General features: G+C 41.2%; 1 protein-coding gene across 2 annotated transcripts in view; it reads right to left on the reverse strand.

Moving 5' to 3' along the window:
• MCPH1 (microcephalin 1) overlaps positions 1-15,934 on the reverse strand; it is a 248,745-nt gene that overhangs the window by 181,114 nt on the left and 51,697 nt on the right. For both annotated transcript variants that reach the window (XM_035004310.1, XM_035004311.1), the window contains exons 8-9: positions 14,182-15,363; positions 3,365-3,474 (exon numbers count right to left, since the gene is read on the reverse strand). In XM_035004310.1, the coding sequence (XP_034860201.1) occupies positions 3,365-3,474; positions 14,182-15,363 (1,292 nt within the window). The remainder of the gene's footprint in view (positions 1-3,364; positions 3,475-14,181; positions 15,364-15,934) is intronic.

A 15,934-nucleotide genomic window follows, 5' to 3' on the forward strand; every position in this document is an offset into this window, starting at 1 on the left:
GAGCTAGAAAATGGAGTTATCTGGTAGAGACTTCAAAATAAATATGTTTATTGTGCTCAAAGAAAGACAAGATTAATAATTTTGGCAGAGGACTGGAAAGGATAAAAAGACATCCAAATAGAATTATGAGAACTGAAAAACACAATAAATGGAATGTAAAAACTAAATTTATGTTTACCATCAGAACAGACATATAAAGAGGGAAAGGCAGAATGGAAAAGAAATAAATAGAAAATATCCAGAATGATATGAGGAGATACATAAGGACAGAAATTTGAAAAGCCATTAGCAGCGTGCCTGTGTGGCTCAGTCAGTTAAGCATCTGACTCTTGGTTTCAGCTCAGGTCATGATCTCAGGGTCCTGAGATCAAACCCCACATCGGCTCCATACCTAGTGGGATTCTCTCTCTTGGGATTCTCTCTCTCTCTCTCTCTCTCTCTCTCTCTCTCTGTCTCCCTCTGACACTTCCAACCCCTGCTCACACACACAATTTCTCTCTCTCAATAAAATAAAATAAAATAGAAATAAAAATAGACATTTCTCCAAAGAAGACATCCAGATGGCCACCAGACACATAGAAAAGATGCTCAACATCACTGATAATCAAGGAAATGCAGATTAACCACAATGAGATATCACCTCACACCTGTCAGAAGGACTAGAATCAAAAAGAAATAACAAGTGTTGGCAAAGATGTAGAGAAAAAGGAACCCTTGTGCACTGTTGGTGGGACTGTCACTGTGGAAAACAGTATGGCGGGCTCCTCAAAAAATTAAAAATAAAGATACCGTATGATCCAGTAATCCCACTCCTACATATTTACCTGAAGAAAACAAAAACACTAACTCAAAAAGATATATGCACCCATGGGTTTATTGCAGCATTATTTACGATAGCCAAGATTTGGAAGCAACCCAACTGTCACTGATAGATGAATGTATAAAGAAGATACAGTATATATATAAACAAGGGAATACTACTCAGACATAAAAAAGGATGAGATCTTGCCATTTGCAATGACATGGACAGAGCTGGAGGGTGTTATGCTAAGTGAAATAAGTCAGAGAGAGAGAGACAAATACCATATGATTTCACTTATGTGTGGAATCTAAAAAAGAAAACTAATCGAACAAACAAAAGCAGAAACAGACCCATAAATACAGAGAACAGGAGGCTGCAAAAGGGGAAGGGGGTGGAAGGATGAGCAAACTGGAGGAAGGGGAGTGGGAGATACAGGCTTCCCGTTACGGGATGAATAAGTCAGTAGTTGAAAGGTACAGCACAGGGAACATAGTCAATGGTAGCGTGTGTGGTGACAGATGGTAGCTACACTCGGGTGGCGAGCACAGCATAACACATCCAGTTGTCAAATCACTATGTTGTACACCTGAAACTAATGTTTCAGGGAAATAAACAGTGTGTGTCAACTACTCTTCAATAAAAAAAGACCAAAATAATGTAAAAAAATAAACACTTTCAAAACAAAAGTTAAAACAAATAGGAGCAAGTGACATAACTAAATTTATTAAACTATTTTTGTTCCTGAGCCTGTCAGTTAAAGGCATGTATACATTATTCTGTATTCTTTTCCCTTTTGACCACTTATTTGTTTTATTAATATCCATGACAGTGACACCACCCTACACTCCCCACTTATGTAGCATTTATCACTTGATGCATACAATACTGCTGGGAAGGGTAAGTCACACAGGTGGTGTTCTCCCATTTTAGGGGCCCTTTAAGGTGAGAGGCTTCCTAAGAATGAAGGGGCAATGCTTCCATCCAGGATGCATGTCTCTAACCCATGTTCTTCCACAGACCCAGTTCAAGGTGATCATCAGGCAGAAGCCAGTCAAGGTCAAACGTCTGAAATATTAACTTCCAAGTTAAACCACATGCTTTGTGATCAGATAGGGTGAAGGGTTTTTATGGTAATAAGTAATCAGTGTTTACTGGGCACTGTCTTTTTTTTTTTTAAATACAGGCATAATATCAAGAAAGAGATGAGTCGGTACACCTGTTACCCTAAGAAAATACCCATGGGAGGGTGGGAAGTGGGTACATAATATCACAAAGCATGGCAGTCTAAAGCAGGGGTGTGTATGGACTGCCACAGAGTGCTTCAGAAGGGGCAGGGCATAAACAGTAGTGCATGAGCCGAATAAATGTCAAAAGGTGTTTGCTTCTTCCCAAAAGAAAGAGGTGAAGTGGCCATAGAGCAATTAGGAAGAAAACGAGGACACAGGGAAGCAAACATAAATGCAGCCAGAGGGTCACTGGCTTTCGACAAAGGGGCAGGTGCAGAAAGCTGTGACAGGTGCAGGGACTCTCGCGACAGCTGGAGCACAGGACCCCAGCTGCCTGGTGTCACTTACACCACTCACATGTGAGGGGACTGTGACAATTTCTCTCCCTACAGATCGACTGCTCTACCTGACAGGTGATTCTTTCCATTTGGGGAGTCCTTTTTTGTGTTTTGGGTTTTTTTGTTTTGTTTTGTTTTGTTTTTCTGAGACAACCCAGAACACATCGGTAAAGAAATCAAAGTTGCTGCCACTTATAACAGACTTTCATGGAATCTAATTTTAAACGTCTCTAACCATTGCCAGCATAAGGAAGGTGTCCCTGTTCCTCTTCCTCAGGTAGAGGATCCGCCGCTCGTGTTTGGCTGAAGACCGGGATGCCCCAGTGCCCCCTGTGTGGTATCCTTGCTTCCTTTCGGATTGTTCCTTGTTCATCAGGGCCGTCTTCCCACCGTGTGGAAATCAGGTTTCACTATATTATGCTTTCCCGGCCTTGTATGAATGAGGCGTAAGATAGTGAGTGGCTGATTTTAAATTTAAGCCATGAGGGCGGATGCAGAAGAATCAGAAATGTCAAGTCCTCCGTACACTATTCACGTACGTGTGCTGCGTGATGAGAGCAGGCGCTATAGCTTCACGAGCTGAAGCACAAAGCAACGGGCACCTTACACTCCGATGGCTTGAAGTCAAACCTTCATTAGCTCACAAATGAACAAGGTTTGGGTTCTTCCCCTCCTACCCAGTGAGTGTTTATTCAGATTATAAAACAGCAATTGTTGGTGCAACAGACACCCTCTGCTTGAGAGAAGCTGTTGGCGTTTTTATAGCAAGAACTGCATTGGCAAAGCGGTGGCAAAGCTCATTCTACCAGTATTAACCCTCCGTCCTGAATGTGACCAATGTTCTCAGTTTCATGTCAGAGTCCTCCAACATCCACCCATAATTAATTTTTTAAATAAAATACAAGTTGGACAGACTAGTTTAAGTGACATTAACCCAGAGTCGAACATTATGATGGAGCAGCACTGGAAAGTTTAAAATAATATTTTCACACACCAACCTTTTGGGCTCTCCCCCTTTTCTTTGATTCTTCATGAGGTCTGGTGAGGTCCTTACAGGCTTCTAATGAGCCATCTAAAACATCATGCCTCGTTGGTCCGTTTTTAACACCTGAAATCCAAGAGGATTTGAAGATTAGTTAGAACTTTACATGGACTGAATACTAATGCAACTTAAGCAAAATAAAGATTAATTTATGCATACTGGTAAGATGAAAGTACTAGTCCTTTTAAATATACACTGCATACTTGCTCTGGGAGATCTGTTCAGAACTTTGAGTTTATTCCACTACAATGTCCCCAGCAATTCACTTAACTCAAGGGTCAGAAACAATTTTTGCCTGTCAGGTGACAATGAACCAGTTCTACAGTATCCCATTTGTCCAGTGGATAATGCAAGAAAATGTATGCCCAAAACTTAGGCACTATTCCATCTCCGATTTTTAGATTTTTACATAATGATCAAAAACAAACTCAGAGAAAGCAGTTCTGTGTTAGAGGAAATAAGTAATCTCAGTTTTGGGGGCAGATTTACTCTAGAAAACAGTCTTCAGTACAGTACAAAGCTTTAGGTTTCAACCTACAAGTGACAGATTCTATTCCCCACAAATTTCCACCTCCGACCAGCATCTTGCCATGAAGACATACAAACCAAAAAGAAGACATTCGTCAGGTGAAATGTGGTTTCATTAGATGCTGAACAGTATAGAAATCCTATGTAACCCACAATGAAGTATGAAATGTCTGCTTTGAATCTGCTACTCATCTCTCTTTCCTCCCAAAATAGTTTGCCTATTATATGACTTGGTTGGTATTTTGAAGGAAGACTAAGAATACCAGCCATCACGTATATGGTCTCAACAGAATAATGCATAAAAGGCAAACAGCAGCCTAGGGGACACTCATGTCCTAGACATATCAAAGTGATGGTGAGCCACTCCACACAACCCACCATCAACATCACCCAACTAGTCAGTCACTGATGCTTTTATCAACAATGTCTAATAATCAGGGGTTACCCACTGGAGATGCAGAGATACACAAACACTGATCCTACTCTTAGGGAGTTTACAACCCAATAGACAGTGTAGACATTGAAAGTGAATATAATACAAGGCAAAAATACACTACATGCCATCAGAAACTAAAAATCATACAACATGAGAACGACTGCTTTGCAAATACTTCAAATAAAATAGGATGCTCTAATAAAAGAGGTAAGATTAATTTTGGAGGGCCTGATTTGAAAGTTTTAACTCTTCTTTCAAAAAACAGGATGTGTATGTCCAAACTCATTAAGCTGTTACATGAAATGTGTGCAATTTTTTTGTATACCAATTACATACCAATAAAGCTTAAAAAAATAAAAACAAAATAGGATTCCTGTTAAGTGAAAACAAAATGCACAACAATGGTTAAATATTTTCTTGAATTCAAACTACTTGTTGTTATTTGCAGCTTGGACCCTAAAGGTATGTTAAGGTCAGGTTCTGAATGACGTTATACTAAACCCTAATACTAAATCCGTTTTGGAGGTACTCAAACCAATCACATGCTGACCCCACTGTCTCCTCGGTGATCTTTAATATTTGAGGTATATTCCACTTCTCTCCCAGCAAGCTAACCACAGACCTTACTGAGGAGATGGGCTACTGGACATGTATTCTGAAATTGATAGTCTGTTCTAAGATCCAGCTATGCTAAGCTTCTTTTACTCATTTCGAAGGTAAGAGTATCTTATCTATCTATGCATTACTTTCCACTACATTCCACAATCACTGTTTGAAAACGCTTAGAACTTCTAATTTCTAGGGCAGGATATGGATAAAATGTTTCTCATCTTTAAGATCTAAGATTACAAGTAATTAGAATATTAGAATAAATATTAATTATACCCACCATTCATTTAAAAAAAATCTAAATGTTTACTCAAAGCAAGAGTACAGAAAAATAAGAAAAGTAGAGGACTACAGATATAATTTGGAATCCAATGCACTCCTGTTAATGCACCATGAGTAAGTTTCCTGCTTGCTAGTGGGTCCATGTCAAAAAAGATTGTCATAGCCACCTGCCTCAGTTCTAGCCGCGAATAGGTTGTGAAGCATTTTGTAAACATAAAGATCTAAAAAATGTATCATAACCTCTTAAAACTTAAGACTAATATTACTAATGACATCTTCACGTTTTCTCACATTATGTAATCACAAAACGATACGAGTACAGATGTTCCTCAACTTAAGATGAGTTATGTCCATCCAGGTAAATGCATTCATTCGAAGTTGAAAATACTGGAAGTCAAAATGCGCTTAATACACCTAACCTACCGAGCATCATAGCTTAGCCTAGCCCACGTTAACTGTGCTCAGAACACTTAAAAGAGGCTACATTTAGGCAATGTTACCTAACACACAGCCTATTTTATAATTAAGTGTTGACTCTCTCATGTAATTTAACGAATACTGTACCGAAAGTGACAAACAGAATGGTTGTATGAGGAAAGGATGGTTGTCAGTGTGTCAGTTATCAACCGTCATGATTGCGTGGCGGCCTGGGAGCTAGGGCTTGCTGCTGTTGCCCAGCATCACAAGAAAGTATGGAAAGAGTGTTATACCGCATATCCACGGCGTATACACCACATATCACCTGCCCCAGGAAAGATGCAAATTCAAAATTCCAAGTACAGTTTCTACTGAGCACATATTGCTGCCGCACCATAGTAAAGTCAAAAAATTATTAGGTCGAATCATCGTGAGTTGGGAATCCCCTGAATTATGTGGTTATGTAAAACAGCATCTTGCAAACTCATCTACAGCAATTTGCTACTATGCTTCCTTTAAGGATGTTTCAGTAAACCACAAGCAACTGAAAATGCAAAGTAACTGTAAAAGCTAGTAGGACAGAGCGGCCAGATTTGATTACTTGCCACAGCCCAGCAACAAATACTTCCTCTCCATCTTCCCACTGGCCCACCTCGGATGACTCTTGCTGTTTGCTTCAAGTGCTACAGTTTCTCAAGGTGGTCATCAGCTCTCCTCTCACATCCCAAGGGTGGTCTCAACATGTCCCATAACGTCATCCCCTACTCAACAGTCCCAACTCCATGTCTCTTGCCAAGAGGTGTGTCCCAGCAAGGGTATGATTTGATATATCCAACTACCTAACAGACCTCTATCTTGAATGTCGCAGAGAAATTTCAAACAACACACGCCTGGTCCCTGTTTGATGAATGTTATCAGCCATCTACGGGTCAAGGTTGAAAATCCTAGACTCCTGTCCCTCCCTTCATTGTCATTCCAACTTCATGATACAAGTGATTCCCTTAGTTTTCAAAAAAACAGTCAGAGAGAAGAGACCCTCACAGCCCCAAAACTTTTACTGTTAAATTATACTGCCTGAGATTTCATCAATTAGAAATTTGTTTGGGTTAACAATATCATCACATGCAAATACATCCAGGAAGGTTGGAAAGCAAACTTGTTCACTTCTCACTGTGAATTAGTTAAATCACTACCTCCACTCACCTAACAGGGATGAGCAGGATTAAGAGGTGGTTTTGATACTAAGTGACTCTTGGAGGCAAAACCAGGCTAAGGCAGCATAAAGACATACTAACCTAAGTGCTAGGAAAGGGAGAGAGGTGCAAAAAAAAAAAAAAAATGGGTAGAGAGACTTAAGAAATGTCCTTAAGACAAACTTGGTCCACGTCGATACTGTGGCTCAGGGAAGAGGAGTAAGAAATGTACTCTTATTTCCAACATCTATCCCCCTGCATATCCTACTTTCCTACTTCCAAGACACAGAATTAAGACTAACACTAGTACTAGTAATACATCTAAACACTCAGGATTCATTGGTACAAAACATTAAAACACTCTGCAAGATCAACTGTTATCAATGATGAAAAGGTTTCTGAAGGCTGATTTAAGAATCCATATATTTAACATGTAAAAGCATATCCCAAAACTTAACAATATCTCACCAGGAAATTTCTTCTGAGTCCCTAAAATCTGAATAATGAGTTATTTAAGAACAACATAGAATGTAAAATCTTAAAGACGGTAGAAAAAGCCTTAAAAGACTCTTAGGAAAAATCCTTTCCATATATACTTTTGGGATTTGAGATACATGCAAGTTATTCATGTGATCTATGCAAACAAAACTCAGCTAACCAAAGGAAAAATATATATATATATTATATATTCATCTAATAAAATATGAATTCAAAAATAAATCTAATCATGATCACCAAAAGATGTGGAATATTTTCCTTTATAATCACTGTAGAGATCATTAAAATGTGATTTTAATATGTAAACTCGTTTTAATACTATATAACCTTTACCACTGGAGTAACATCTTTCAAATTCCCTGATACTTGCATATGATTTATCTTGACTGTATCTTCCCTAAGCTCTGTTAAGGGAAAGGGATAGAGCTTCATATCAACCTTAACTCCCCCTGCATTTATGCCAATACCTTGTAGGTGAATAGCAAACATATTAATGAATAAATGAAATAGATGAACAAATCAACCAAATACTGAATAGATTGTAACACCTTCCTTATAGCCAGTCTTCCTGTTAAGGCTGACCAACCTACACTGAGCTGTTGGGATTGCTTACCTACAGTGAGTAGACTGGCAGGTTGTGGAGAAAAGGCTTGAGAGAAATACTCTTCTCAATACAACACTTGTGTATTACTTGAATTGTCAAAAGATTCAATCATTACTCTTCAATTTAAAATATTTAAGAAATACATAGATAGGTATGCCTAGTCACTTGGTACAATAGTTAATTCACACTTTCTCTTGAAGAAATACTCAGAATATGCAAAATATTGAATATCTAAATGCCTATGACTGGATGGGCTTCAGTTCTTATTAAATATTTTTTTAAGATTTTATTTATTTATTTGACAGAGAGAGAGCATACAGCAGGGGGAGCAGCAGAGAGTGAGGGAGAAGCAGGCTCCCCACTAAGCAGGGAGATGGATTCAGGGCTAGATCCCAGGACCCTGGGATCATGACCCGAGCTGAAGGCAGACACTTAACCAACTGAGCCACCCAGGCATCCCCCTACTGAGCCATATTAATCATTCTCTAAGCAATAGTACTATTCATCATGCTTTTTCCTGTGAAGCCAGGATGAAGCCTCATAATCCTTCCCAACCCAGAGCTACAGGCAGTGACCACTGAGCAAGGGAAGTCAGACAGACACCATGTGTTCTATCATAGGGAGGAATGCACTAAGAACAGCATCGTATCATGAAGGCTGTGAGGTAATTTAAAATATGTGCTTCAGCATAGACAATATGATACGATTTTGTGTGCTAATTCGCCTCCATCCAAAACAGCCACTGCGGGAGTGGTCAGTTAACAGGGTAACAAATACCACACTCGAGACAACTCCCATAAATCCTTCTGCCCAATTGTTATTAGACGTTTTGCTAATTGGCAAAATGGATCAAAGAAATGAGCTATAACTGGTGACGTCATCAGTTTGTTAATCAGCATAATGCATGTCAGAAATGTTTCTCCAGTTAAATTCATGGACTCAAGAAAACTGGAATTGACTAATATATTACAGGGGATCCCTTTCCCCATGCATGAATAACCCAGCATGAGCTGCAGCTGGTATCCCTGGGGGTGACATCCAAGACTTGATCCCTAAACGGCCCTATGAGAAACTGCAGGGTCAAAGGATATATGGTGGCCTGATGCTGACAAGTTTACAGAAATATAACCCTAGAATTTTGTCTGTGGCTAGTACACCTTTCAGATAAGGCATGGAGGGTTCACCTGAAGGACAACACCTGGGACTTCAGCATACACGTCTGTATTGTGGACATTTCTCCATCTGCTTGCCAGTAGATGTTTAACGTCTGTGTGTCTGAGACTAGAAGAGTCTAGTCTAACCTTCATCAAACTCTAATAATTGGTGACTACTCCCTATGAAAAGGAATCTATAGTTGGCCAGGGCCAAACTGCTGAGATACAGCACATGTGTGTATCGACATGTAAAATTTTTTCAAGCACAGCCAAGAAGAAAGTTGCATATTAAACCAATGGACAACGTGAGGATGTGGGTATGAAAAGGATTTCCTTCTGTTTTGCCAGTGGCCATGAGGCACCACGGAATAATCTCAGCCACCCTGTCACTGAGAAACAAGCAGGAGCCAACTGTGTGCTGATTCAGCACGACCCGTCAGCTTTCATCTACTCGGCAAGGAAAATCAGTCTCAGGCGGCGGTCTCAAGAGCTCTGGTGAGCAGTGCCATGGGTGGTGGAAAGCCATCTCAACAGAAAAGTAACATCAAGCAGCTTTATACACTTTCTGTCCTGTGGTGTCAGAGGTTAAAACAAGAAGCGAGATCTCCACTCCCATGCAAATGTGATGTGGACATACTTCCTGCACTCAAGCTACCGTTCCAGGTTTTCTAGGCCTCGAGGCAAGAATATCCAAATACTGAGGAGCTTCCACCTAATCTTCACTGGAAGTGATTCATCTGCAATGTGAGAACACACTGAAAGCCACTATCAAGTGAAGACTCTAACAGATTTCCAAAACGGCTTCTATTGCAATGAACGTGCTTGATGAAAACCATCTGCTTATGGACTGACAGCAGTTTTTGGCAGTACCTATCTGTATGAAAAGGCATTTTCAAAAGGAAAACACGTAAAATCTTATTGTGTGTCTACCTCAGTAAATATTTGCCATCAGTTTTGATGATGGGAAGACTCAATTTGAACCCCAATTAAGTGAAAAGTTATTCTTCTCCCGAAAATAGACTTCTGTTCTTCTCATTAGACTTATATTACAAAAACTGCACTCAGTTTTATGTGAGTTGTGTCAATAAAAATTTTGTTAAAAAATGTCTTTTTTTTCTCTTAAGGTAAGTACCTACATATCTTGATTTTGCCTCCTGGGTCACAAAGCCTGAAATAGTTACTGTCTGATTCATTACAGAAAAAATTCATTGACCCACCCGAAGTGGATTGTATTAAAAACTGAAGTTAGATCTGTTACTCTATTGATGCCAGTATGGAAATATCTAACATTTTGAAAAAGCAAATCTTAAGGGGCACTTGGTTGGCTCAGTTGGTCAACTCTTGGTCTCAGGGTTGTGAGATGGAGCCCTGAGTCGGGCTCCGTGCTGAGCATGGCATCTGCTTAAGATTCTCTCCCTCTGCCTCTAACCCCTGACTCAGGCTCTCCTTCTCCCTAAAATAAATAAATAAGCAAATCCTAGTAAGATAACATAATCCTGTAGACGCAATAAAATCCCCTTGAAACATCTACTTGCACCTGTTGGGCATGCGCACGCACACACACAGTGCCTGGAAGGAGAAACACTGAACCACTGGCTGCATTGTTTCTAGCAGACACTCTGACCGGTTCGTTCTCCATGAAGTGTCCCCATGAAGCATCCCGGGTGATGTGTACCACAGAAATCACATCTGGCGACTGCCCTGTGTAAAACCCCCAGGGGCTTCCCATCACACTTAAAGCAAACCACTCCAAGTCTTGTCAGGTACTGGAGCCCTGGGATCTGGCTCCTGGCTGCCTCTCTAATTCATTTCTTCCCAGCCTTCCTTCAGCCCAGTGAGATGCAACCTCGCTGGCCTCTGTGCAGTCCCTGCAAGCATATTCTACCTCAGGACGTTTGTACTCGCGGTTTCCTCAGGCTGAACTGTGATTCGAGCAGTCAAAGGGCTCCCTCCTCTCTGTTGCCTGGCCTGAGATCTAAGGTCGCCCCTGAGAACTGCCTGCACGGCTGTGGTTGTGCGTGTCACACGGCCACGGACTGACGTGCTCACCTTCCTCCACTGTGCCTTACTCACTAGGCGTGGCCTCTGTGAGGGACATACCCCGTTCCCTCCTCCGCCATCTCCCAGCAAGCTAGACTGGTGCTAGGAACACACACGTGTCCGGGGAACCAACAGAAGGAGGTAAGCGAGCAGGAGGACAGGAAAATCTCCTCTTTTTAGCAACTTCCGTTACAGTGAGCGTATATTTGCATATTGTTTATAAAATGAGAGAAGTTTAAAAACAAAAAAATTACTAGTTAATGCAATTTCAGAGATTATTAAAAAAAACAAGTAAATAACAGTTTCTCTCTCTGTTCCTATTCTCCTCATATTTGTTAGTGAACCTCCCTGTAACTTGTTCTTATGACCCTAACTGCACACTATCTACCTTAGAGATCAACCAGGGCAATGAGTACAAGTGAACTGAAAACAAAAACTGAAAAAAGACTTTTATTTCAACAGACGATCTGGAGGCATCACTTGATGTACAGAGTATTTTTACCGATCCCCAATTCCAGCATATACAGACTGTCGACAGGAAGCTGCAGGCTCTACGCTTCTGTCTGCGGAAAACTCCCAGACAGAGGTGGGGAACCAGCTGGGCTAATCATAGACAACTTAAAACATCAGGGAGTGTTTATAGCAACAATGTCCACAATAGTCAAACTGTGGAAAGAGCCAAGATGTCCATCGACAGATGAATGGATAAAGAAGATGTGGTATATATATACAATGGAATATTATGCAGCCATCAAAAGGAATGAGGTCTTGCCATTTGCAATGACGTGGATGGAACTGGAGGGTATTATAGTTGAGTGAAATAAGTCAAACAGAGAAAGACATGTATCATGTGACCTCACTGATATGAGGAATTCTTAATCGCAGGAAACAAACTGAGGGTTGCTGGAGTGGGGGGTGGGGTGGGAGGGATGGGGTGACTGGGTGATAGACACTGGGGAGGGTGTGTGCTCTGGTAAGCGCTGTGAATTGTGCAAGACTGTTGAATCAGATCTGTACCTCTGAAACAAATAATGCAATATATGTTAAAAAAAAAAAAAAGAAGAAGAAGAAGGTAGCAGGAGGGGAAGAATGAAGCGGGGGAAATCGGAGGGGTAGACGAACCATGAGGGACGATGGACTCTGAAAAACAAACGGGGTTCTAGAGGGGAGGGGGGTGGGAGGATGGGTTAGCCTGGTGATGGGTATTGAGGAGGGCACATTCTGCATGGAGCACTGGGTGTTATGCACAAACAATGAATCATGGAACACTACATCTAAAACTATTGATGTAATGTATGGGGATTAACATAAGAATAAAAAAAAATCACAAAAAAAATTAAAAAAAATAAAACATCAGAGAGTCTTGATTTTCTTACTCTAAAACAAAGGGATCAGATTTAGGCTAGACAATATATAAGTCTCTCCTGCCCTAACATGCAATGATCTTCTGTCTCTGTGGAATGACATAAAACAAGGCGACTCTAAAAGGTATCTTTATATTAGACCACACAGAATGTCTGTTCCATCTCTGAGTAAAATTTAGTGACCGCAGGGCCCTGGCTGCACCCCACTGCTGTGACAGCCCCCATCATGTGATGCTGAAATCTGAAGTCTCCTGGAAGGCCCAGTGCTTGCCCCTCATGGTCCTCCACGCGCCCCAGACCCCAGGGGACGGTGGACACGGGGCTGAGTCCTAGAACATCCTGCTTCCAAGGAGAACTGCACTCTTATCTTAACAACACTGGGGTTATGGGGTGCACCACATTGTCTGAAACCAGCCTTTTTTTCATTTAATTTATATTCACACGCCATTAAATATTATTCAGAGGCTTTAAAAATAAATAAGATAAAAACTGAGAAAAATGAGAATGTAAGCTTTAAGAACAGGATATTCTTAACTACTAAAACAATTCTATATATCTACTGATTTATAGTAACTTTAGAGTCAAGAAGATTTTAAAATAAACATTTTGAAAACACATACTAAGCCTAACCCAACATAAAATATAGATTGTCAAATTTATTTTCAGAAAGCTAAGATAAAAAAATAAGGTTAAAAACATACAAAATTAATTCTTATGTGAGACTATTTTGGGGAATTTATACCCAACCAAAAGATACACATCAGTGATTATTTCCACACCCATAACTTTTCCATCTTGAAAAGGGCGGTTAAAATCATGGCGAGAGCAGACAAATAGTGAAGAATAAAGTTGGTCTTATGAAAATTTTAGCCTAATCTTTACATAAAGATGGTTAAAGTTCAAGATTTCATCACTTTTGACTGCTGACATTTATTTGTGCTTGTAATCAGAAAGTGTGAAATGTTTTCGAATGTTGTTACTTTTGACACAATTACAATTACAGAATTCGTTACGATGGTCACAATTAAATTACACACAGGAGAAAATCTATTTAAGTGATACGCTTAAAGCAAAATAAATAGAAGCCAAACAAGGCTTGTTACAATGAACTTCTTATCCTGAGCAAAAAAATTTTTTCTTTGTAACTAACATTGCCCAAAGTTTCTTCAAAATAAATACTGATAATGTATTTCCACATTTACTTTCTTGTACCTTCTCTTTTCTTGATGGAATCAATACCTATACTGCCTTACTTTCCCTTCTAAAATAAACAGTCTCAATCCTCTAGCAGAACGCTTCTGTGCACAAGGTCACGTTATCTTTGTAAGAGGCTCCAGAGACAAGGGAGTGTTTGCTCTAGTCAACTATTCACATTAGGCATCACTGGCTCTTGGGCCCTACACGGAAAGGCTTGGGACAGATGTATTCCTAACAGCAGACTGGACCCAGGCACCTAGAAACTCCAGAGGGGGGTGAGCACCTATCCCTACAGAATGCATCACTGGAAAATATCACACACACATTCTTTAAAATTAAAAAAAGGAAAAAAGGAACTATTTAATTATGGAAAGGTGGTGATGACATTACAAGACGGCCACACCAGCACATATTCCTGCAACAAAGGTACTTGTAAAGGAGATTCACATACTTCCATCGCGTCCACTGGATGACGGTTCCCTTCCTTCTGTAGCTTTGTCCACAGTACAATCACCCACAAAATCGAGCTCATGATCACACTGCGCTTCACCACCAGATGAATTCCACATTCGAGAAGTGCTATCTTCTTTCTGTACGTTTCTCATGTCCAGCAATTCTTTCATTTCCGTGCTGCTCCCTTCCAGAGGAGTGAAATCGCCATCAAGTCCCTCCCCTCCATGCCCCTGCGGCAGAGCGGGCTCATCATCCACGTGACAGCATCTGTTCCCCTCTGCATGCGGGCCTGCTCTTCTCTGAGCACCAGCCTGCTGACAACAGCCTGGGGTTCCTTCAGCAGCACACATTCCCTCAGAGGTCAGGCAACCCCACATTGTGTCTGCCGTGTGCTGTGTAGGCTTCTGAAGACTGCAGCTAGTTTTTGCTGTTACATCGGTCATGTCGACTGACCTGGGATTTTTACCAATGCAGGAAAAGTCAGCCATCTGCAGTAGGTTTCTTCTTTCCCTCTGAGAAAGACCTCCCCTGCAGCTGAACCGAGCAAGGCCTGCAGATGGCTGAAATCCAGGAAGAGCCTCTGAACTCCTTTCCCTAAGATTATCAGGTGAAAAATAATCATCGTACGAGGACACCCCACAGCCAGGGGTCTCGACAGCACACCCGGCCGGGAGCTGCAGGCGGCTTCCCGATGTCCACAGCTGCACCCGCGGCCCGGCAGGCTTCCCACCGCACCCCTTCTTCTTCAGTCTCTCTTCGGGGGGCGCATCCGAGCTCTCAGACATTCTTTTTCTCTTTGCTGAAGAGCTCTTGGATCGTGAATGTCCCGAAGGGCGGCGTTTGGTTGCAGATAAAATAGGGGACAAGCTGTGTTTCTCATCAAACACCATCCTGGCCGCTTCCTGCTTGTCCGGGGTGACTACCTCACCTGCAGGATCTCCCGGCTGAAGAATCTCTTCTTTGGAAAGACTACCCATGGGTTTCCGAGGAGTTAACTGACTGAGGTAACTGGGAGATGCTGATGAATGGATGCTACTTGTCTTCAGTGCAGCTGAAGGAACACACACATCACTTTTAATTTCATCCACAATTCCTCCCAGTTTCCCTTCCTGACTTCCACATCTCGCGTTTCCACAAGGATCGTCAAAAGATGAGTGCAAGTCACCAGCAAAGGATTCATCTGGAAAGTATTAATGAAGAATTAACTTTTTAAATGGTTTCAATTATTATAAAAGTAACTTTCGGTTAACCGATAAAGCAGTACTTCTTAAACATAGTTATTGGTTAAAAAGAGTACCGACCATATCCTGGTTCTTCTCATTTCCACCTGAGGACACCTTTCAGGCCAGCATTTTTCACTAAGGAACCGGACATCGAGGGCATGGGGACTGTGGGGAGGGCGGGGACAAACCTCTAAAACTGTTATGCTCACTTTCTGAACATTCATATGCATGTGCACTTCCTTCCAGGAAAAGCATCCAAACCTTGTCATTAAATTCTCAAGGAGGTCAAGGGGCGCCTGGGTGGCTCAGTCGTTAAGCGTCTGCCTTCGGCTCAGGTCATGATCCCAGAGCCCTGGGATCGAGCCCCGCATTGGGCTCTCTGCTCAGCGGAAAGCCTGCTTCTCCCTCTCACACTCCCCCTGCTTGTGTTCCCTCTCTCACTGTGTCTCTCTCTGTCAAATAAATAAATAAAATCTTTAAAAAAAAAAAAAAAATTCTCAAGGAGGTCAATAATTCTAAAAGGTAAGA

The sequence above is a fragment of the Mirounga leonina genome, unplaced genomic scaffold, assembly GCF_011800145.1.
Source record: "Mirounga leonina isolate KUSES-001 unplaced genomic scaffold, KU_Mleo_1.0 Mir_128, whole genome shotgun sequence".
NCBI classification, from domain to species: Eukaryota; Metazoa; Chordata; class Mammalia; order Carnivora; family Phocidae; genus Mirounga; species Mirounga leonina.